The 25,081-nt window shown below is 50.9% G+C and overlaps 1 protein-coding gene across 8 annotated transcripts in view; it reads left to right on the forward strand.

Annotated features, from left to right (window-relative positions):
- The window catches only part of SYNE2 (spectrin repeat containing nuclear envelope protein 2), a 1,840,150-nt gene that overhangs the window by 1,366,180 nt on the left and 448,889 nt on the right, over positions 1-25,081 (forward strand). For all 8 annotated transcript variants that reach the window (XM_069638223.1, XM_069638224.1, XM_069638227.1 and 5 more), the window contains 3 exons: positions 3,384-3,499; positions 14,963-15,101; positions 18,489-18,626. In XM_069638223.1, coding sequence (XP_069494324.1) covers positions 3,384-3,499; positions 14,963-15,101; positions 18,489-18,626 — 393 coding nt within the window. The remainder of the gene's footprint in view (positions 1-3,383; positions 3,500-14,962; positions 15,102-18,488; positions 18,627-25,081) is intronic.

Below are 25,081 nucleotides of genomic sequence, written 5' to 3' on the forward strand. Positions count from 1 at the left end.
ATCAATTCGCGGAAAGTTGAGAGTCATTGTCCGCTGCCAGATTGTTGTCCTCTAGCCACATGGTCGCCGCCGCCGGGGATTCCAAGAAGATCGCCCTGCCCTTGTGGATCACTTTTAGTCTGGAGGGGTAGAGCAACATATATTTTAGGTCTAGTTGTCTGAGCCGAGCCTTGATCGGCACGAATGAATTCCTCTCCCGTTGAACTTTCGGGGTGTAATCAGGGTAGATCGTGATCTTAGAGTCGTTGCGTTCGATAGGGCCCTCCTCTCTGGAGTGTCGGAGGATAATCTCCCTATCTCGGAAGTTCAGAACTTTAGCAATTATAGGGCGAGGGCGCGAGCCCGGCGGGGGTTTCTTCTGCAGCGATCTGTGCGCCCTTTCGATCGAGAATCCCTGCGTCAGCTTTCCTGCGCCCACCTCCTGTTGTATCAGGGATTCCACATAGGCCGTCGGATCTGGGCCCTCGCTTCCCTCCGGAACCCCCAGTATTCGGATGTTAGCGCGTCTGGCTCGGCCCTCGGCCTCTTCGGCCCTGGCCTCAAGTGTGAGTACCTTCCGTTCTAGGTCCGTCACCTTGGCCTTCAGCTCCGTTGTGTCTCCCGACGTCTCTTTAATGGCGGATTCGGCGGAGGTCACCCTTTCCGTCAAGTTGCGGGCGTCCTGGCGCACAAGCTGCAGCTCAGATTTGAACTCCCCAATTCTCATGTCTATGAACGCACGCAATGACTCAATCGCCTCCAGTACTTGTGTTTGGTTTTCTGGGGAACCAGTTGGTTGCGCTCGGGGGGATTCAGGAGTGGAAGCGCTTGGCTGCAGGGGAGTCTTCGCTTTAGCGGACACGTAGGAGTCCATGGTGCTTGCCTTTGTCTTGTTCCTGGACGCCATTTTGGCGTCACTCGATCGTGTGGAGACCGGCGCCGGGGTTATTTGTCGGAAGCAGGGTGGTCCAGGCTCAAGTTTTCAAGAGGGTGTACAGTGGGATACTTATCAGGTCGTTCGCGCTCATGCCCGGCGCACTCCCCACCGCCACCGTCGTCTGTTGTCGATGGCCGGGGCCGTGCTCGGTGGTGTGGGTCCGAGCCCCGGTTTGGTTTCCCCGGCCAGGGGGTCTGGTTAGTTCAGCTCAGCAGGGCCGGATAGAGGTAGAGGCTCCTCGCCCCCGATGCAATCGCGGCAGAGGTTAATAGGTCGGTTTGGCTGCAAGTTCTCCTGCGACATTAGTCTCGTAAGATGGCCGCCATCTTGGGTCCCGCCAAGGGGGGGGGGACCGCTATCGGAACGAATCCTTGGGCTCGGGGGCCCGGATCCAGGGGAAGACCCCTGCAGCGTGTCCAGGATCGGTTCCCCTCTCCTCGGAACCGATACTTTCTATCCCAAGTGCGATTTTAAGTAGGCAAGAGGATCTGGAAACGGCGCCTCGGCCGGAGCACGGCGACTCAGCTTCCACTCGCCATGAGCTCCAGGCCACGCCCCCGCCACGTGCACTATTGATGATGCTCCTCGTTGGCTCAGACATCCCACTGCTCCTGCCACGTGCACTCTTCATGACACTCCCTATTGGCTCAGACATCCCACTGCTCCTGCCACGTGCACTCTTGATGACATTCCTCATTGGCTCAGCCATCCCACTGCTCCTGCCACATACACTCTTCATGATGCTGCTCACTCCTCATTGGCTCAGACATCCCACTGCTCCTGCCACGTGCACTCTTGATGACACTCCCTATTGGCTCAGACATCCCACTGCTCCTGCCACGTGCACTCTTGATGACATTCCTCCTTGGCTCAGCCATCCCACTGCTCCTGCCACATACACTCTTCATGATGCTGCTCACTCCTCATTGGCTCAGACATCCCACTGCTCCTGCCACGTGCACTCTTGATGACGCTCCTCACTCTATTGGCTCAGACATCCCACTGTTCCTGCCACGTGCACTCTTGATGACGCTCCTCACTCTATTGGCTCAGACATCCCACTGCTCCTGCCACGTGCACTATTGATGACGCTCCTCACTCTACTGGCTCAGACATCCCACTGCTCCTGCCACGTGCACTATTGATGATGCCCCTCACTCTATTGGCTCAGACATCCCACTGCTCCTGCCACGTGCACTCTTGATGAAGCTCCTCACTCTGTTGGCTCAGACATCACGCCTCTCATGCCACGCGCACTCTTGATGACGCTTCTCACTCTATTGGCTCAGACATCCCACTGCTCCTGCCACGTGCACTCTTGATGATGCTCCTCACTCTATTGGCTCAGACATCCCACTGCTCCTGCCGCGTACACTCTTGATGACGCTCCTCACTCTATTGGCTCAGACATCCCACTGCCCTTGCCACGTGCACTCTTAATGACGCTCCTCACTCTATTGGCTCAGACATCCTGCCTGTCATGCCACGTGCACTCTTGATAACGCTTCTCACTCCATTGGTTCAGACATCCGCCTCTCCTGCCACGTGCACTATTGATGATGCTCCTCGTTGGCTCAGACATCCCACTGCTCCTGCCACGTGCACTCTTGATGACATTCCTCATTGGCTCAGCCATCCCACTGCTCCTGCCACATACACTCTTCATGATGCTGCTCACTCCTCATTGGCTCAGACATCCCCCTGCTCCTGCCACGTGCACTCTTGATGACACTCCCTATTGGCTCAGACATCCCACTGCTCCTGCCACGTGCACTCTTGATGACATTCCTCCTTGGCTCAGCCATCCCACTGCTCCTGCCACATACACTCTTCATGATGCTGCTCACTCCTCATTGGCTCAGACATCCCACTGCTCCTGCCACGTGCACTCTTGATGACGCTCCTCACTCTATTGGCTCAGACATCCCACTGCTCCTGCCACGTGCACTCTTGATGACGCTCCTCACTCTATTGGCTCAGACATCCCACTGCTCCTGCCACGTGCACTATTGATGATGCCCCTCACTCTATTGGCTCAGACATCCCACTGCTCCTACCACGTGCACTCTTGATGAAGCTCCTCACTCTGTTGGCTCAGACATCACGCCTCTCATGCCACGCGCACTCTTGATGACGCTTCTCACTCTATTGGCTCAGACATTCCACTGCTCCTGCCACATGCACTCTTGATGACGTTCCTCACTCTATTTGCTCGGACTTCCCACTGCTCCTGCCACGTGCACTCTTGATGACGCTCCTCACTCTATTTGCTTGGACTTCCCACTGCTCCTGCCATGTGCACTCTATATGACCCTCCTCACTCTACAGAAACCTCTCGCTGCTTCTCCAGTGCTGTTAGTTGTCTAGCACTCGGACACTAAGGCCTAGTACCCTGTTGCCAAGACATGGAAGGGCCCGCATTGCTCGAGTATTTCCCTTGAACAAACATTTTCTTGTTTTTTTACAGGACTTGCAGACTGAACTGCATGAGCAGAAAGAATTCACAAAGTACATCGCCATGCATGGGGAAAGAAGCAAACCTCTACCACACGGTGACAGCACAAACCAGGAACCATACCCAAGGTAACACATATAGGCAGTCACACATGTTTATTTTTCAAATGCTGAAGGAATTGACCAGCTGCAAAACTGAGATAGATTCCGTTGGAAACAATTTGTTGTACGCCTTCGTGGAAATGTCATGCAGCCGTACAATGAAAAATTTACAAGAAAAATTTACAGCAGACATCTTTTCTCCACTCCGTGCTCCTCCTCCATGTTGTCACTGCATCAAAATGGTGCAGAGAAGTAACTAAAGGCATGAAAGTCTTGCGCCTTGCTATAACGCTCTACTTTACCCCTCTGCCCCATTGAAAATGACATTGTTGCTGTAGTGGTATTGCATGAACTGCGATAGGCCTTCGAAAGCAGACCATTATTGCTTTTGCTGCTTTGCTCCCATACTTCTATGGGACACCATTTCTACTTGCTTGTTTTGAACCCTGTCCTGACTTTTTGGAGGTCAGTAATGCCTTCTGCTTTACTTCGCTTGCCCGTTGGTTCATTCTTATGGGGAAACAGCCTAGTCCCTAAGACTGTCAATACTGAGAGATTATGGGGCTTGTTACAAGTTTTCCGGTATGTTGGCGACAAATCCACCAGAATACCGGCAAACGGATTTACTGATACCGCCACTCGGTCCAGTGGAATGTCCACTGGATTACGAGTGACGGTAGACGTTATCACTCCCCATTTCATGCAGTCCCACTGGACTCGGGAGGGGGGGGGGATTTTGCCGGTATTACCAGCGCCAGTAATACTGGCAATTTTTGGTGGTAAGGTGGTAGAATGACATCTCGCAGGCAAAATCGTAGCTGACCGATGCGGTAATGTGCCAGTATATGTTAATACCGGCACAGTATAGGGGGCGTGGCCTGGAGCTGATGGCGGACAGAGGCTGATGTGCTGAGCTCTGGCCGAGACGCCGCATCACGATCCTGTATTGGTGCGAAGTAGACACCTTTTTGAAACTACAAGCTGCTGTGTAGGTGTGGGAACCGACCCGCTACATGGTGTGGCGATTCGCTGCCGGAATCGGAGCGGTGAATCGCTTATACGCCCGCCCTTACCCTGCCTCCCACAATTGCCTGGGCCCAAGATGGCGACCGTCACATGAAGCTGCGGCGACCCGAGAGGAGGCCGCCTCTGCTACCATATTCCCATAGCGGCTAACGAGAGAAGGACGGAGGAGCCCGCGATCCCCCCTCCGGAGGGGTCGGTGAACTACAAGGCTGCTCAGGCCCCAACGACAGGTGCCTGCGCAACAACACCCCACCGACGCGTGAGTCGGATGAGCCGCCGGCAATACACCGGCAATACACCAGATATCAGCTATGAACCCAGCTGTCCCAGCCCGACTCCGAAAGAGTCCGCATCGGCGGAGGAGCCGTGGGGCCTCGGGGAGGAGCCACAAGACGAGAGCGCACCGCAGCAGCAGGCCCCGAGTGGCGGTCCAGCAAGCCTGAGGTGAGGAGACCCGGGGGGAGCGTAACCAGAGGAAGTGCACCCTGGTCCCCCGTCCCACCAGCACCCAATAAGGGGAAAAGGGACTCCCCCCCCCCCCCGCGGATGAGGGATAAAGCGCCCACTAGCATGGACGATATCTGGGCCAGGATGTGGTATTGAGGGAGTGCCCAGCGCAACACGCACATCACGCCATACCAGCATACACAAGCGGGCTGCCCCGGACAATTAGACCCTTCCCCCCCCGACCCGCCTTGCCCAAATACTACACCCTGGAACCCCGTGGGGAGACGCACCATGGACCTCGCAGCCAGAAGAGCCCGGGGGTGTGCAATCCTCGGCAGCCACAACTCCGCACTGTGCTTTGACCCACCACGAACGAGTGCTGGGGGTGCTCCCTCCCCGGCTCACACTGAGCACTATAAACCCCAGCTTTCCCTAGCTTGGACATCCCCAGAACTGGGCTGCAGCGCTGGGGTAACACCAGAACCATTGTGTGAACCCTCTACCGAGACCAACGGTCGGGGCTGGGGCGGAGACTTCAGCATGGGCTCCAGAAACAAGACTAGGCCCGCAACAATGGACACTTATGTCACTACTAAGGCTAAGGACTCCACCACTCTGCCCTCCGTCGTCCCAGATCCCTCACAAGCAAAAGAACCAGACTCCACTGTGAATCAATCTCAAGTGCTAGAAGCCATAGCGTCACTCCGCACACATATAGACTCAAAAATAGACGAGTTCCGATCTGACATCCAGCTGGTGCGCCATGATGCCAGGAAACTAACGGAGAGAGTGACCAGCAATGAAATAACCATAAAGGAAACGGCAGAAGGCACTGTCGAACTGAAAGCTAAAGTTGTGGACCTTGAGAGAAAAGTCGCCATTCTTGAAGCGAGGGCTGAGGAGGCGGAGGGACGGGCCAGACGGGGCAACATCAGAATATTAGGCATCCTGGAGGGCGACGAGGGTCCTAACCCAACAGCGTACATTGAATCCCTGCTACAACAGAAGATAGGGGCGGGAAAACTCACACAAGGATTCGCCATAGAGAGAGCACATAGGTCCCTCCAGAAAAGGCCCCCTCCGGGCTTGCATCCTCGCCCGATAATTGCGAAAGTACTCAATTTCCAAGATCGGGAAACCATCCTACGGTACTCCAGAGAGATGGGCGCCATTGAACATGGCAATGCCAAAATAACCAATTACCTGGATTACACCCGAAGGTACAGAGGGAAAGGAACTCGTTCGTGCCCGTTAAGGCTAGGCTCAGGCAACTAAACCTAAAATACATGCTGCTCTATCCATCGAGGCTTAAAGTCATCCACAAGGGCCGGGTAGTCTTTCTGGAGTCCCCGGCGGCCGCTAACATGTGGATGGAGGATAACAACCTCTCTGAAGGAACTGAGGCCCACCCCAAGGACAGCTGAAAATGAAATCGACCCGCAGCACATAAGTAACATGAGCGTAGCTTCTCTGCAACCCCAAGCAACCAAGAAAGTAACATACACTATTGATAGCCAATTTAGATGCGGCCCTCGCTTGGCCCTCACACCAGGCACAAGACCCAACCCCCACGTATAGACTAGGTCAGGCCAGTTGCTTGACCGACCATGCTCGAGCCTGACACCCGGATGGGTTCCGACGGCCCGAGAGCACCCGAGTACCGCAGGAATGATGCAGTAGCTGGGCGCACCAGTTCCAGTTTTGTAGTTGTTGTTGTTAATGTCAAGACTGCCCTCCTCATGAAGACCACTAATCAGACTATAGCGGACCACTGGCCAGAGGCCGGAGCCCATCATTCCATACAGTTGAATCGGGACAAAACATCCGGTAACGCACGACCAAGTTACAGGACAGGCGAGAAGCCTTCCACACCAATGATCGAAGCTGAACGATGGTGACACGTCTCAAGATAATCACGTGGAATGTTAGAGGGATCCTATCTGCGCAGGAACCGTATACATTCATACTTGAAAAGGAAGCGGGTATCCATTGCCCTCCTGCAGGAAACGCACCTCACAACTGATGTCACCGACAAACTAGTGGGCTACTGGGGCGGCCAAGGCAATGGTGCCTCCTACTCGAGGTACGCACGAGGCGTATACACATGGGTAAGCCCGGACATACCATTTCGCCAGATGGGGATGGAGGCCGACAAAGAAGGCAGATACGTCATAGTGTGGGGCATGCTGGAGAACTTCCGATTATGCATCATGAACTCATATTTCCCCCAACATGGCATACCCACTCATCTCAAGCAGCTGTATGCCAGAATCACACACCACAGGGAAGATACTTTCCTATGGGGGGAAGACTTTAATTGCGTGATGAATGAGGAGCTAGACAGGACCGCAACCCCACGCACCCTCAATAACCCTGCCTCCCGTGCCCTTCGCAACGTGGTGGAAGATCTACATTTGGTTGATATCTGGCGAGACCTGCCCCCCACCAACAGGGCTTACTCTTTCTACTCTGCACCTCACGGTCTGCACACCAGGGTTGATCACTTCTTCATAGCCAGTGAACTAATCCCCCAAGTTGAGTCGTCGTGCTATCAGGGCAGGTCGATTTCGGATCATTCCCCTCTGTTAACGCAGCTCTGCCTGAAGGGCCCCAGGCCCCCCATCCCGATGTGGCGCATGCCGACGAAAACCCTGATGGACTCCGCATTTAAGGAGACCCTAGAAGAAAAACTGGAAGAGTACATAGAGATCAACATGGGATCAGTCGAGAAATGGAGCACGCTGTGGGAAGCTATGAAGGTGGTAACAAGGGGCGTGATAATAGCTGAATCTGGCGGGACCAGGAGGCAACTGAGAAGGGAGTTGGAGCACAAGGAAGAAGAGATTAGGCACCTAGAGGGAACTCTACCCCCGACCATTGCGAGTGAGGCCAGGTTGAAGGAGGTTAGAGAGGACTCCAGGATTGCATGGGAAAGACTATCCAAGTTCGACTTCTCTGCACGGACCCTCAAGGCACACAAAGAAGCAGATAAGCCAGGAAGGATACTTGCCTGGTTATGCAGGAAGGAGAACCCGCGACAGCCCCTCAGAGAGATCAAAGATGAGGATGGTATAACGCAAAGATCACAACAAGCAATAAACAATGTCTTTTCAAACTTCTACGCCAAACTCTATGCTCACAACGAGCGAATCCCTGAAGAGGATATTGGAGACACCCTGGATGAGATCGAGCTACCCAGATTAAGCCAAGAACAACGAGACGCGCTGGGAGAAGCCATCACACTGGAGGACATATCAGAGCGATCCGGTCCCTCTCCACAAACAAGAGCCCTGGGACAGACGGCCTTATCCCGGAATTTTACAAGGCCTATGAGGGGATCCTAACCCCGATACTACATGGAGTGTACACGGAGGCATACGAGACCGGGACCCTGCCGAGCAGCATGAGAGAGACCCTCATAATACCAATGCTTAAACCAGGTAAACCTGGCGATGAATGTGACTCGTATCGCCCCTTGGCGATGCTGAACTATGACGGCAAGATCCTCACAACTATACTAGCAAACAGGCTCTCGAAGGTAATAGGATCCCTGATACATGAGGACCAGAATGGCTTCGTCCCAGGACGCAACACCACTGCCAACCTAAGAAGGCTACAACACGTTATGGCACAAACAGCGGAGCGCCCGGACGGTCTAGCTGTGCTCTCACTGGATGCCATAAAGGCTTTCGATTCAATATTTTGGGAATGGCTCATTGCGACCCTGAGGGAGTTTGGACTTGGAGAGCAATTCATCCGGTGGGTAGAGGTCCTCTATAACGACCTGGTGGCGAGGGTGAAGACTGAAAGTATGGTGTCGGAGGCCTGGGCCATCCAAAGGGGAACCAGGCAAGTGTGCCCATTATCGCCAATGCTGTACATCCTGGGCCTGGAACCAGTGGCAATCTATTTCAGGAGGCAGCTATTTGATTCCGGCATTAACATCGAAGGAATAGACAACATCATCTCCTTGTATGCCGACAATGTCCTTCTATATCTATGGAACCCCAGAGAGTACGCACCCACCGCGCTGGACATCCTCGACAACTTTGCCAAATACTCTGGGATAAAGTTTAGCAGACATAAATCTTGCTCCTTTCCCCTTGCAAGACTCGGAGGGAAAGACATCAAAGATTTACCCGAGATTGGGATTAAATGGCAGGTGGAGGCCTTTCGCTACCTGGGCCTCACCATCGCACACTCCCCACTTTCCACTCACGAGCGCAATACTGAAACTGCATTGTGCGGGGTACGCAGGTCCATCAGATTCTGGTCGAAACTTCCCCTTTCAGTGATGGGCAGAGCTGCAATCTCCAAAATGATAATATTGCCAAGGTTCCTCTATTACTTCACCAACATCACGTACTATATCCCCTCCTCCCTTCTTCAGGAAACTAGAATCCCTGCTTCAAGACTTCCTATGGGGCCAGACGAGACACAAACTCGCCCTGCACATCCTCACGCTTCCCCATGCTGAGGGCGGCATTTAACTGCCCGAGTTCCAGAGATGCTATCTGTTGGCACAACTAGCACATGTCACCAAGTGGCTTTCGGATGAACCCTCGGCTGAGACTGGCCTCCTGCACCGGCTGATCACGCCAATGCACCCCAAGGAGGTAATATGGAGTTCACTAGTGGGACCCCCCCGACCCACCCATGATAGTGACGCTGGGGAGACAGGTCTGGAACAAAGTCAGATCACTACTTGGCCTTCAGCACCCCTACATGCCTGCAATCCCCATTCTGGCTGATGTTTGCAAGACCCCCCCTTGAACTGCCAACGATGAGGAGCTGGGAGACCTGCGGTCTCTACACATGGGGCGACATGTTCGATGAGGGATCATTCAGAGACTTTGACTCGCTTCAACTAAAAGATGGGCTCTCACCGGCCAGTTCCTATGGTACCAGCGGGTGAGACATGTAGCCAAGGCAAAATGGAACACATGGCTCGAGGAGCCGGAGACACACCCTCTTGTACAGGAAATGTACAATCTGAGCGATGGCTGGAAGCCGACATCGAGACTATATGCCCAAATAAACGCCCGATCTAACCCCAGAAGTGCGCACCTGAAGGAGAAGTGGGAAGCTGACATTGGAACCGAAATCACGGAGGGCGAATGGGCAGGGGCCCTGCTGCAACCGAAGGAGGTTTCACGGAACGCCAGGTTCAGGATGATTCAGCTGAACGTCCTCCACAGGACCTATATGACACCGCACAGAATATCCACTTTCAACGACAGCATTCCCTCGACGTGCCCATGGTGCTCCTCTGAACACGCCGACATGATCCACATGTTCTGGACCTGTCCCAGATCACAGAAGCTCTGGCTGGCTGCCGAACAGACCTGCAGGAAAGCAGGATTGGAAAGGTACGAATGGACCCCCAAGGAATGCCTCTTGGGCACCTACCCGAGACTTAGTAAAGTCAGGCATCTAGTCAAACTTATGGACATGGCGTGCATACTCACGAAGAGAACAATAGCGATGGCCTGGAAGTCGCCTGCAGGCCCACGATACGGACCCTGGATTAAGGAAATGGAGCGATGGACTGCCGCTGAAACCAGAGCCTGGGAGGAGGGGAACAGCAGGGGCGGAGAAGATGCGAGTGCCACACTGGAGTCCTGGAAGGCCCTCATGAAAGACATGATCTTCTTGACGAATTTCAAACCCCCCTGAGCAGAGTGTTATGGCATGAACTGCAATTTAGCCATCCTGATGAGACCACCAAACCTGTGCACGTCCTGGCGCTACCCCCAAAGACTGGCAGGGAGAATTACGGCCCTGATACTGAGCCTACACGTGCCGAGTGGACCGCATTGTAACAGCAAGAGAGAGGACAGTCTAAGTTGTTGTTGTTGTTGTTGTGTTGCCACTTATTGTTCATTTGGCGAATGTGTCACACAATCAATATTATGAGGCATAACCTATGCCTAACTGCTTTATGTATGACCATAAATGCCAATAAAAACATTTAAAAATAAATACCCGCACAGTATTACCGCACTGGCCAAATTGTAATAAGCCCCTTTTTTTCTTTTGGAACTCTTGTATTTTTACAATTTCACACTTCACCTTACAGTGAAGCGCGGTTAGGATACTTTGTATGCTTATAACCTTTTATATAATGTCTTTTTGCCAGCAGTGGTATTAGTGTAGTTTTTGGAACAATTTATTCATGCACTTTTGAATTAACCACAAATGGCTACTAAAGGTGGCTAGCACCCTAAGATGGCTGTGCCACATGTTTTTTTCACTTGTTCTTTGGCCATCTTCCTGCCTTCTCATGTCAGGAAAATGCATATACGGACAGCCCACTCCCAGGGAAAGTTGTGGCTTTCACAGACAAAGGGGTGGTTTCTGTGTGTGGCCAGTGGAGGGGGTACTACCGTCTAATCCCGATCCACATCCCCTGGTACCTGAAGGACTGTTGCTGGGCGGATGTTGTGGCCAGTGGCTATCCATGATTGGACAGCCGCTGCCTGTCTCACTGATGCAGATGCTTATCATTGGTGGGCTTGTGCATGCTCCCTGCTTAGGCATTGGGGAGCAAGCGGGGGGTGGGGGAAGGAGGGCACCGGTAGCTATTAGACAGATCTTTGGAGCCAGGGCGTCTACGAAGAAGTGCAGCCCGCTGACGATCCAAGGACGAACCCTGCAGGTGACGAGCTTTGACACCAGTGCTGTCCCGGTGAAGCCCTGCTCCTCTGCCTGATTTCAAAAAGACCCATGTCGGGCTTTGACCACTAAAGAAATTAGAAAGATCAACTTAGTTGAAAACTTTCAGAAAACATTAAAAACATATCTTTTCAACTAACCTGCTAGCTTCCTCTATGATAACCATGCCCTCCAGTTTCCCATAAACTGAGCTCCATGTTTCTATGTTTGATTGTTAATCCTTGTGTGCCCATAGGCCTCTGGGTTCTGAGGAGCGTGTTACACATTTGTAAAGTAAAGTAGACCACTGGGAATAACTAGACTCTACCTCCTACTCAAGGATCTGCGCCTAAGTGTCCCTGCACCAACCGGTGCACTGATCAGCGCTCTCCCTGAAGCTGTCACTCTTCCGAGTGCATTCCTGGAACATGGAGGAGCTCCAACCTATGGAAGAAGACATCTGCTCCTGCATTTTCAGCTTTCTTGCATTTTAGGACGCTGGGCTGGGCCTGCTCCTTTGATCCTCCATTGAAGATCGCCTGTCGCCACCTGACCCTGTTGACTCCCCTTGCAACACTCCTTCAGTCCCTTGAGGTGGTCTTCCCTTCAGAAGTTCATCTTCCTCTGTTAGGGTGTTGTACTGGAAGCTGTCTGGAACAGATACCCAAGTACTGTAAATAACCAAAAGTACATTATAAGGCAGAAAGTGACCTCTGACCTGCAACCCCTTGAGCTTTCCTCAATAGGATCAAGCAAAGAGGAGTGTGTCCAACAGATTCAGGAACTCCAGCAGTGGTCTCTGGAAGAATCAGAGCCCTGGGTGTATGTTTACATATGTTTCTGCCCCCCCCCCATCCTCCATAGGTTTAAATGGGCATAGAAGCCTGTCCCTAAATCACTCTTTGCTAACTTTGGTCATGCTGAAAGTTAAGCCCTTGTAGCGGGTGGTGGGGTACCTCCTTGGTCACCACATCCTGAACCCCTAAAGCAAGACAGGACATGTCTTCACATTGTGCATATGAATATACTTACAGTGTCAGTGTTTAATAAATCCAAGAGCTGACTTTGATACCTGGCCAACAAACAAACCCTTGCTCTCCTCTTCTGCTCAAAAGCTGACATTGATACCTGACCAACAAACAAACCCCTGCTCTCCTCTTCTGCGCAAGAGCTGACATTGATACCTGACCAACAAACAAACCCCTGCTCTCCTCCTCTGCTCAAGAGCTGACATTGATACCTGACCAACGAACAAACCCCTGCTCTCCTCTTCTGCTCAAGAACTGACATTGATTACTGACCAACAAACAAACCCCTGCTCTCCTCTTCTGCGCAAGGGCTGACATTGATACCTGACCAACAAACAAACTCATGCTCTCCTCTTCTGCGCAAGAGCTGACATTGATACCTGACCAACAAACAAACCCCTGCTCTCCTCCTCTGCTCAAGAGCTGACATTGATACCTGACCAACAAACAAACCCCTGCTCTCCTCTTCTGCGCAAGAGCTGACATTGATTACTGACCAACAAACAAACCCCTGCTCTCCTCTTCTGCGCAAGGGCTGACATTGATACCTGACCAACAAACAAACTCATGCTCTCCTCTTCTGCGCAAGAGCTGACATTGATACCTGACCAACAAAGAAACCCCTGCTCTGCTCTTCTACACAGTCTTTTTCATCCACATTAGTCAGGATGTCTTTGGGGCTCAGTTTGCCGGTATCCCGACAACTACCTCTACCATTTCCGCCACCTAATATCCGAGTACTACCGGGATATTTCAAGTGGCAGAAAGGACGGTAAATCCCCATTCCATGGAGTCCAATAGGAGGGCATTGCCAGAATTACCAGCACCATTTGTACTGGTGCAGTAATTCCAGCATTTATTTGCCGGTGGGGGCCTGCTGGTAAATCGGTGCACCCACCGGAAAACTTGTGTTTCCCCGGTCCAGAAAATTAGCTTGTGCCGGAATTACCAGTAATTATACCCACAATTCTTCCAGACTGGCGAACATGTAATGACCTCCTTTCTTTTACATTCGAAATAACATTTGTGAACTCTTATTATAGCTGGGTGGTTGTTTACAAAGTTTTTCAAAAGAAAAAAACATTGTTGGGCTGGCTTAGGGATGTTATAAATGCCAAGTTAATCGCTGGCACCTGGATCTTAGGGCCAGACTATAATATTGATTTAAATGTACTGGTGCTTTGGATTCAAAGTGTCTTGCCACATTATAAAAGCCTCAAAATCTCATCATTAGGGGCTTTAGTTCTTATTATCTTAAAAGAGTAGACGTGTGTCTGGAAGTGGATTTCTTCAGCTCAAACCACACCTAAGTGTAATGTTGCCACTGCTCCCCACCTTACACTGCCATACATTTACCACCGTCTTCCTACATCAAAGCCCCTCTCAGGGAAATCGTTTTGTAAGTTTGCGTTTCACTGTATTTAGGAACATTGTCTCCTAACAGGTCTAAGGGCAAGGATGAAAGCAATAGCACGTGGTGCACATGACTGTTGATATATATTGTGCATGGGGAAGGTCTGATGACTTTTCTATTCACACACACACACACACGGTTTTGTACGATAGGACCGAAAAAAAGGTCTGACCGTACAAAACGACCAAAAAACGCTACCACCAAAGGTTCGAACACCAAAAGTTTGAAACTTTGGTGGTAGCATCGCAGGTAAGTAAAAAGAAAAAAAGACAGCAGGGGTTGCGGGGTGTCCCCCGCAACACCCCGCTCACTATACTGTGTGGCATAGTGAGCAGGGTGTTGCGGGCGACACCCCCGCTGCACACTTGCAATAAAAAAAAAACGACATTAATTTTTTTTAAAAAACAGGGGCGTCCCCCGCTCACGATACTTTACAGTATCATTTGCGGGGGGAAACCCCTGCAGCCCCCATAGTATCTAAATGTGTTGCCATGAGAAAGGTGCAAACCTTTGGTATTTCGCACCTTGCTCATTCAAACTTTCCGGCCGCAGCAAAATCAGCTGCGGTCGGATCACTTAGAATCCACACAGACACACGCACATTGCTTACAAATACTGCATGTGTATCCCAATGGGGTACTATGGTAGTATTATTTTAATTGGCCTATTTAAATATTGGTTCTGTTCAGCGCTTCATTGGGTCCTTGGAGATGCCTAAGCGAGACTATCGATTACCATGGGCTGAACGTCCCCGGCTTCAAGCACTTTACCTATTTAATGTGATTTGCGAGAGCTGTCGCTTGCATTCTGTCCGTGTCAAGTGCACAAGTTGTTTGTAATTGCCACGGCACAGTGAACCATGAATAGCAATGCTGTTATCTTTGATCCATGGATTCATAGGTTGGGTTGTCTTCCCTGCAGGACTGCCGTGCCTGTGTCCAGGAAGGAGCTTGCCCTTCAGTCCCCGCCCTCCAAGGACCAGAGCCGGCATAAATGGAGGTATCTGCAGAAAGAGCTGGCAGGCAAGGTCAGGCCTCTCTCACCAGGCCCAGAGCCACAGGTTAGTGTTTCTCCATACTCAAAGGTATGTTTATGAAAGAGGAAGGTTGCTATCTCACAGAATACAAATGCTGCAAGCTAAATGGAGAGGACTACAGCATGGCAAGGATCAAGGAAGGGCTTTAATACATGGGAGCTGTGCTTTTATATGATACATGCAGTTGTACCTGTGCTTCAAATGGTAATTCCTACTAAACCAATAAATAATGAGTTCTATTTATATTTTATACTTTTTACACTGTCTACACCAAGGAACCTACCCACATGCCAAATTTTGTAGCATATTGGGAAGTATGCTGAACATTTCGATCAGGCACACACACATATCCAAGCATCGGAAAAACACCTAAACTAAACCTAAATCTAAGATGGGGACAGACCTCGACCATCAAATGAAAAATAACGCAGTCCTAGTGGCGTCGAGTCAAATAAAAAGGCCTATATTAAGAAAACATATTGCCAATTCCTTACGCTAAATACAAAGGGTGTGGGGGTTAAGTTTCAAAAAGGAAAAAGAAAGAAGTGTTCTAAAATAATAAGTCAGGATGCGGTGGCTTGGGTCCCCCTTCCCCAAGTTTTGAGCATGGGGTAAGGTTGGAGCTTGGAGCACAGCACACACCAGCATGAGACGACAGTTCAAATGATAGTTCTCAATACATCGATGGCCAAGTCTCGTTTCTTTAGAAAGTCTCTTGCCTATGGGCCTAAACTGTTCAAACAATAAAACAAAAGTCCCTTTACCAAATGGGGGGTGGGGGGATGGTTTCACTCTGGGTCCCCCTCTTCCTCTCTCAACTGTCAGCCCTTCGGTGACGACTTCACCTCATGGTCTCCCTCGTGTCGGGCTCGGACCTCTCTTGACTGTCAATGTTTGAGTTTTAGCTTCACCCCTCCTTCTGGTTCACTCTTGCCTTCTCTTTAGTGCTTTCCACTTTGTTCAAATGTTCATGGGATTTGCATCCCTTTCTTTCATTCACCAGGTGGGATTCACTTCCATTATTTCTAGCCAACTTGTGGATCAAAGGCTTTCGATTGTATGGTACTTTTGCTTGACCCTCACGTATGACCACTTTGCTTCCTTTGGCAGCCTTCCCATGGCCTTCTGGTTTCTGTAGTTTCTCAATATGGGGCTCAACAAGAGTCTCTTGAGTTGACACCCACGTGGTGTCGGTTTCCCTCTGTCACTGATCTCCTCGTTGTACTTCACAGTACACTTAAAGTTCGTTACTTTAGTTTCCAAACTTGACACTTTGCGATTCTCATTCAACACCTCCTGGCCTCTCTTGATTCTGCCCTTGACTCACCGGGCGTGTTTTAATCGCCTGGCGTTCTGGTTTATCATGCAGTTAAGGCCGGTACCACGGGCGCGGGAGCTTCCCTCTCTCTTGCTTATCATTATAAGCTCACCCTGTGTACTGCTCATATCAGCTGCAGGACACTTGCGCCATTGTTTGCAGTTTTAGGCTCCCCTCGACAAAGGTTCTGTGGACCTGGGATGAAAAGGACAAGGTTCTTTCTCTCCTCGCCTCCCTCTCGTTTCCTGTCACTTCTTTACTTCGTCTGAACTGCGGCCTTGGTTTAGCCGTCTCGTCGTGCAGTCTTTCGTGCTTGCTTTCCCCGCCTTGCTCATATTGAGCTCTCTGGCTCCAACTTTTATCCCTGTGGGGAAAGGAAAGGGTCGTCAGTCAGGTGTGGGTGATTCAGGTTAATTGCCTGACTTTGCCTGACTCTTCTATTGGGACATGTTAAATAAACAGTTTTCGTGTTAGAAAATAAAAGCGTTGAAGTGTCAGTATCTTACGGGTCAGGACGGAGAACGTTTGTGAAATAAGCAGGAGGGTTTGTGAGAAGTCAGAAAATGATAATCAAAGGGACGACCTTGGTAGGTTTTGCGGGATAAACAGAGGTAGTTGGGATCGTGACATGAACAAAGGGGATTGTGGGAATCGTAGTATTTTACCTGAGCATGTGGGGATTGCCGAAAGAGTAATCAACACAATAGGAATAAGAATGCTTGGAAGTAGTAGGATAGTGAATCGGATGACTGGGTTTTTGGCAGAGATGGTTTCTGAACCTGACAGGGTTTGAGATCCTAGCTGATCGATTCTGCCTGGAGGGTTTGCGTATGAGAGATTTACTGGGAGTAGGTGAGGAAGGTGTAGTGTACATTGCCTTGGAGGTCTCACACGCCTCTCCTTCCTCGGCATGATACCGTTTCTCACCTGGGGCGATTCCCAGAGCATAACCCTGGTCCCCCCATCCAGGTGATCCTCCCCCAATGGTCTACCCCCAGGAACTGGATCCAACAGCAATGGCTGTGTCCTGGCCACCTGAATAAGGGATTCCGGGGCCCTACTCGGGAGAACACCTTAAGGTTTCTCACAATAGATAGATACATGTGTGGGTCTGAAAGCCATAACCTGAAAACCCAAGCCTAGTCTAAATTCCAATCATAAATGTTTTTACAGAGGCACTCCTATGGAGTACAGTTTTGAAAAACCCTAATATAAATCACCAGGGCTACAGCAGAGATTAGCACCTTTATTATGCTTGCCAACAAGAGGGGTGTCCCACACCCCCTGCACACACTCACTGGGGCTAGACCTTCACTGGAACCAAAACTAGCTCTGAGGGCCCTGGCTTGGGCTCAACACTGCGCACACACATTTAACCGGAAGTTTCCTCCACGCCTCAATGAAGTTGTCTCCTGGAGCGAGTCCCTGAACACCAGTTGGTGACTGCAGCTGGGCTCTGAGCGGTCGCCGTATAACAAAGCCACACAGAAATATATTAAACTGTCACTCAAATCACTCCAGCTCATTCACCACTATGAGTGGCCCCCACCAGGGGCCCGACGCAGCACTGCAGTGAATGATGGGCTTTACAGTTTGTTGTCATGCCTAATGTCTTGCAATAGTAGCCACATCTAGAAGACGGGTCCCTTCCACACTTCTCAAATAAGTGAGCAGGAACCAAGGGCCCCTCAAACCCCACCGCCCCTGATACCCTGAGCTCAGTCAGACACCACAACCCAGTGCTAAACCAGACCTCTGATAGGGGCTGTAATAGAGGTGGAAGAGTGGGCTCCTGAAGTGGGGGCTAGTGGCACAGCACCAGTCAGATTTCTTTACTGGAGGTCATCTGCATGTGGGCTGTTTTATTTTTTGTATCATTGTTTATCATGTGTTTTGGGGATTTTTGTTGTTACTAGCCATTCCTGGCAAAACATACACTGTCCTAGCATATCTCAAAGGTCAATAGCGGTTGGTAATTCATAGGGTTACTTTTGCCTATACAGATGTTTTTAAAGTGTTGTACTATATATATGTGTGTGTGTTGTATGGTGTGGGCTTTTAATGTCTGTATATTTTCCTTATCCAAATGTTAGATTCCAACGGCTGCACTATATAGCATTCTACCCCAGATTGCATTGTCCAACGTTGGGTCGTCGCCAGTTGAAGGCCTCCAAGCGTACACCGCTCAGCTGGGAGAGCTACAACAAGAAGTGGAGGCTGCGCAGAGCCAGGTAGCTGACATTTCTGGAAACTCACTGCACATCAGAATCTTCTAACAGTTTGCCCAGAATATCAACAAATGCAACAAGTTTCCCAAAGCCTGGGACTTTGTGGGTGTATTTGATTTATTTGTTAAAATGGAACTCAATGTGTTTAGCCTACTTCCAGTGCCCAGTGAATAACGCCAGGGCATGTAAGGGAAAAGTGACAAAAAAGCCCCACCGTGTAAGATTGCACACATGCCTGCCTTTAACTGAAAGTACCGGGACCATTCAACCACACATTACTTAAAATCTCTGCACCTGCTCACAGACATTCTTTTGTAAAATGTGGTCTCATTAAGTTTCAAATTGTATGTGCTCTAAGTCTATTCAGATACACCGCCTTGCTGCTTAATTAAGTTGCTGACTTAAGAAGCTTGTCCTGGTGCCCCTTACACTCGGCGATGTTTTGTGGTGGTATAGGAACAGTGTTACGGTTGGAAATCATCCTATGGCGAAGTGGTCTACAGAGGTCTCAGTGTGGAGTGTCCACTTCTGACCTTTATTTCTGTTTGCTATCCTCTGCCCTTAGAGATGGGACTCTAAATCAATCCTTATTTTCTGAATCAATTTATGAATCAACTTCAAAGTTCAGAAAATCCGATTCTCCAGATTGCACTTCAGAGCGCTTTATTCCCCATAGTGCACCTCGGAGCGCTTTATTCCCCATAGTGCACGTCCGAGCGCTTTATTCTCCAGAGTGCGCTTCAGAGCGCTTTATTTCCTATAGTGCACCTTGGAGCGCTTTATTCCCCATAGTGCACCTCAGAGCACTTTATTCCCCAGAGTGCGCTTCAGAGCGCTTTATTCCTAGAATGCACCTCAGAGTGCTTCATTCCCAGATCTTTTTTTTAAAATGGTGAATTGCTCCATATATTATATTGAAATACTGAAGTGTTGATGGATTTAAGATTTTTCCAATGAATCATAACCACTGTCATATCTCGTTTCTAAACCCTAAAAATGATAGTTTTTCCACCTGATTTGCTTTTGAAGAAAGGATAAACACGCAGCTCAGGCCTGGTCCCACTGCACGTTTATGAAAGCCTAGTTTACTCAGCTTTGATTTTTCTAAAAAATAAATGTGTTCTTGCAGCTTTTGTACATTTTGAAACACTATTTGGCTAAAGCAACTGTTTTCAGTTTTGGGACAAATTAGGGCAAACTCCCCCATTTTGGGTGCAAAAAATGCACAACTTTAGCACTAGTGTGAGATGGTGATCTGCAGTGTTTCTGTCCCACCCGTATCCCAACCAAGGGATTCTATGTGCTGAGGAAGGAAGGATGCAGCTCTGCTGTTTTATGATGTAATGTCCTGCAGCGCGCACACAGCACCAGTACAAGAAAAAGTTGAACGTGATCACTCATTGTACTCTGAATGAGCTCTGATACTGACACTCTCCCCCCCCCCCCCTCCATTTCTGGGTGCATCAGGGCCTGAGATGCATAGAGGCTCCCTGAATACCTCCATGTCTGGGTCAGCAGGGTCTGATATACACAGACACTCCCTGAATACCTCCATGTCTGGGTGCTGGAGGCCTGAGATGCATAGAGGCTCCCTGAATACCTCTGGCTGGGTGCAGCAGGGCCTGAGATGCATAGAGGCTCCCTGAATACCTCTGGCTGGGTGCTGCAGGGCCTGAGATGCATAGAGGCTCCCTGAATACCTCTGTCTGGGTGCTGCAGGGCCTGAGATACACAGACACTCCCTGAATACCTCCATGTCTGGGTGCTGGAGGCCTGAGATGCATAGAGGCTCCCTGAATACCTCTGGCTGGGTGCAGCAGGGCCTGAGATGCATAGAGGCTCCCTGAATACCTCTGGCTGGGTGCAGCAGGGTCTGAGTTGCATAGAGGCTCCCTGAATACCTCCATGTCTGGGTTATCAGGGTCTGATATACACAGACACTCCCTGAATACCTCCATGTCTGGGTGCTGGAGGCCTGAGATGCATAGAGGCTCCCTGAATACCTCTGGCTGGGTGCTGCAGGGCCTGAGATGCATAGAGGCTCCCTGAATACCTCCATGTCTGGGTTATCAGGGTCTGATATACACAGACACTCCCTGAATACCTCCATGTCTGGGTGCTGGAGGCCTGAGATGCATAGAGGCTCCCTGAATACCTCCATGTCTGGGTCAGCAGGGTCTGATATACACAGACACTCCCTGAATACCTCCATGTCTGGGTGCTGGAGGCCTGAGATGCATAGAGGCTCCCTGAATACCTCTGGCTGGGTGCAGCAGGGCCTGAGATGCATAGAGGCTCCCTGAATACCTCTGGCTGGGTGCTGCAGGGCCTGAGATGCATAGAGGCTCCCTGAATACCTCTGTCTGGGTGCTGCAGGGCCTGAGATACACATGCACTCCCTGAATACCTCCATGTCTGGGTGCTGGAGGCCTGAGATGCATAGAGGCTCCCTGAATACCTCTGGCTGGGTGCAGCAGGGCCTGAGATGCATAGAGGCTCCCTGAATACCTCTGGCTGGGTGCAGCAGGGTCTGAGATGCATAGAGGCTCCCTGAATACCTCCATGTCTGGGTTATCAGGGTCTGATATACACAGACACTCCCTGAATACCTCCATGTCTGGGTGCTGGAGGCCTGAGATGCATAGAGGCTCCCTGAATACCTCTGGCTGGGTGCTGCAGGGCCTGAGATGCATAGAGGCTCCCTGAATACCTCCATGTCTGGGTTATCAGGGTCTGATATACACAGACACTCCCTGAATACCTCCATGTCTGGGTGCTGGAGGCCTGAGATGCATAGAGGCTCCCTGAATACCTCCATGTCTGGGTCAGCAGGGTCTGATATACACAGACACTCCCTGAATACCTCCATGTCTGGGTGCTGGAGGCCTGAGATGCATAGAGGCTCCCTGAATACCTCTGGCTGGGTGCAGCAGGGCCTGAGATGCATAGAGGCTCCCTGAATACCTCTGGCTGGGTGCAGCAGGGCCTGAGATGCATAGAGGCTCCCTGAATACCTCTGGCTGGGTGCAGCAGGGCCTGAGATGCATAGAGGCTCCCTGAATACCTCTGGCTGGGTGCAGCAGGGTCTGAGATGCATAGAGGCTCCCTGAATACCTCTGTCTGGGTGCTGCAGGGCCTGAGATGCATAGAGGCTCCCCGAATACCTCTGGCTGGGTGCAGCAGGGTCTGAGATGCATAGAGGCTCCCCGAATACCTCTGGCTGGGTGCAGCAGGGTCTGAGATACATAAAGGCTCCCTGAATATCTCCAGATGTCTGTGTGCTGCCTGGGCTAGGCTTCGCAGCGTGGTCCTCAGTACTTCAATGTCTGGGTGCATCAGGGCCTGAGATGCATAGAGGGTCCCTGAATACCTCCATGTCTGGGTCAGCAGGGTCTGATATACACAGACACTCCCTGAATACCTCCATGTTGTGTGCTGGAGGCCTGAGATGCATAGAGGCTCCCTGAATACCTCTGGCTGGGTGCAGCAGGGCCTGAGATGCATAGAGGCTCCCTGAATACCTCTGGCTGGGTGCAGCAGGGCCTGAGATGCATAGAGGCTCCCTGAATACCTCTGTCTGGGTGCTGCAGGGCCTGAGATACATAAAGGCTCCCTGAATATCTCCAGATGTCTGTGTGCTGCCTGGGCTAGGCTTCACAGCGTGGTCCTCAATACTTCAATGTCTGGGTGCATCAGGGCCTGAGATGCATAGAGGGTCCCTGAATACCTCCATGTCTGGGTCAGCAGGGTCTGATATACACAGACACTCCCTGAATACCTCCATGTCTGGGTGCTGGAGGCCTAAGATGCATAGAGGCTCTGTGAATACCTCTGGCTGGGTGCAGCAGGGCATGAGATGCAAAGAGGCTCCCTGAATACCTCTGTCTGGGTGCTGCAGGGCCTGAGATACATAATGGCTCCCTGAATATCTCCAGATGTCTGTGTGCTGCCTGGGCTAGGCTTCACAGCGTGGTCCTCAATACTTCAATGTCTGGGTGCATCAGGGCCTGAGATGCATAGAGGGTCCCTGAATACTTCCATGTCTGGGTCAGCCAGGTCTGATATACACAGATACTCCCAGAATACCTCCATGTCTGGGTGCTGGAGGCCTAAGATGCATAGAGGCTCCCTGAATATCTCCAGATGTCTGTGTGCTGCCTGGGATAGGCTTCACAGAGTGGCCCTCAATACTTCAATGTCTGGGTGCAACAGGGCCTGAGATACACACAGACTCCCTGAATACCTCTGGCTGGGTGCAGCAGGGCCTGAGATGCATACGGGCTCCCTGAATACCTCCATGTCTGGGTGTAGCAGGGCCTGAGATGCATACAGGCTCCCTGAATACCTCTGTCTGGGTGCTGCAGGGCCAGAGATGCATAAAGGCTCCCTGAATATCTCCAGATGTCTGTGTGCTGCCTGGGCTAGGCTTCACAGAGTGGTCCTCAATACCTCCATGTCTGGGTGCAGCAGGGCCTGAGATGAATAGAGGCTCCCTGAATAACTCCATGTCTAGGTGCAGCAGGGCCTGAGATGCATATAGGCTCCCTGAATACCTCCATGTCTGGGTGCAGCAGGGTCTGAGATGCATAGAGGCTCCCTGAATACCTCCATGTCTGGGTACAGCAGGGCCTGAGATACATAGAGGCTCCCTGAATACCTCCATGCCTCGGTGCTGCAGGGCCTGAGATACATAAAGGCTCCCTGAATACCTCCAGATGTCAGTGTGTGGCCTGGGATAGGCTTCACAGAGTGGCCGTCAATACCCCCATGCCTGGGTGCTGCAGGGCCTGAGATACATATATGCTCCCTAAATACCTCCATATGTGGGTGCAGCATGGGCTGCAATAACACACATACTCCCTGAATACCTCCATGTCTGGGTGCAGCAGGGCCTGAGATGCATAGAGGATCCCTGAATACCTCCATGTCTGGGTGCAGCAGGGCCTGAGATACACAGATACTCCCTGAATACCTCTATCCGGGTGCTGCAGGGCCTGAGATACGTAAAGGCTCCCTGAATCACTCCATGTATGGGTGCAGCAGGGCCTGAGATACATAAAGGCTCCCTGAATACCTCCAGATGTTTGTGTGCTGCCTGGGCTTAGCTTCACAAAGTGGTCCTCAATACCTCCATGCCTGGGTGCTGCAGGGCCTGAGATACATAGAGGCTCCCTGAATACCTCCATGTCTGGGTGCTGCAGGGCCTGAGATACATAGAGGCTCCCTGGAAACCTTCATGTCTGGGTGCAGCATGGGCTGCGCGATACACAGAAACTCCCTGAATTATGTGAGAAACCTGAAGGTACTCTCACATCTACTCCCCAGGGATCTGCTGTTCAGGTGGACAGGGAAGGGCCATCGCTTTTGGATCCTGACCCTTGGGGTGGACACGCGAGGGGGGATCACCTGGTCGGAAGGTCCTTGGGGATTGGAGAGTGTGTCTGAAGGCGAGCCATGGTATCCCCCCTTCACTAACACTGACCTACCTGACCCTCCCTCAGTCTTCATGGGGTATTGTCAGTCCTTTCCAGGTTTTACCTGTAATCTCCCATCAAGTACTGAGACAAGGAAGAGGCAACTAAGAGTAATGCACACTTCCTATTGTGAACACCACTCTGGTTCTGGGATGAAGAAGACGGGCCTGCATGCACTTAGAAATTAAGGTCAGGCATGTCGCACTAACAAGCTTATGCAAGGTCAGGCAATTAAATCTACCCCTTTTCACCTGCCGCCTGTTAATAATGATAAAAATTATAAAAGAGGGAAGAGAATCTGCTGTGTTGGGACCGAGCCAAGGAACAGAGATGCTGGCAACAATTCCCAGAGACCTGCCAGAGGAGCTTTGCAGGACCAGGGACCCTCTTACTGTGAAGGCGGGCAGCAGGAACTGCCAGGTAGCAGAGGAGAGAGAAAAACCATCCGCGCTGAAGCCCGGGTGCAGCTGGAGCTGCAGAAGATGCTGGGGATGCAGACCGCGTGTGGAGTAGAGCAGAGGTGCCGGGCCGCATCAGGACACCTGCCCGGCGAGCAAACGGAAGGTTTTCCCATTTGGGGAGAGCCGCTGTAAAGAGCCCTGAAAGCCGGTAAGTGTCAGGAGACACTGCGGAGACCGGAGCGCTCTGAAGGAACTTTAACTAACGGTTCCTGCATTTATGTAAATGCTACTCGTATTGAATATCGAACTGAAAGGAAACTAGTAATTGAGTAAACCCAAGTGAATGCTATCTATATGAAATATTTAAAGGAAAACCTCTAATTGAACAAACACCAATAAGTGCTGCCTACAATGAATGCAGAACTGACAGAAATCTGCCAAATGAGTATGAATGAACACTTTAATAGATATGTCAACCAGCACCATCAATTAAGGGCAATGTGGACAGAATCAACAGTATTTGAAGAATTGACGGGTTGTGGTGAGCGTTATGTGCAAACATCAGAAAGACTGCCAATTAGAG

Source organism: Ambystoma mexicanum, chromosome 14 (assembly GCF_040938575.1).
Source record: "Ambystoma mexicanum isolate Mex_15411 chromosome 14, UKY_AmexF1_1, whole genome shotgun sequence".
NCBI classification, from domain to species: Eukaryota; Metazoa; Chordata; class Amphibia; order Caudata; family Ambystomatidae; genus Ambystoma; species Ambystoma mexicanum.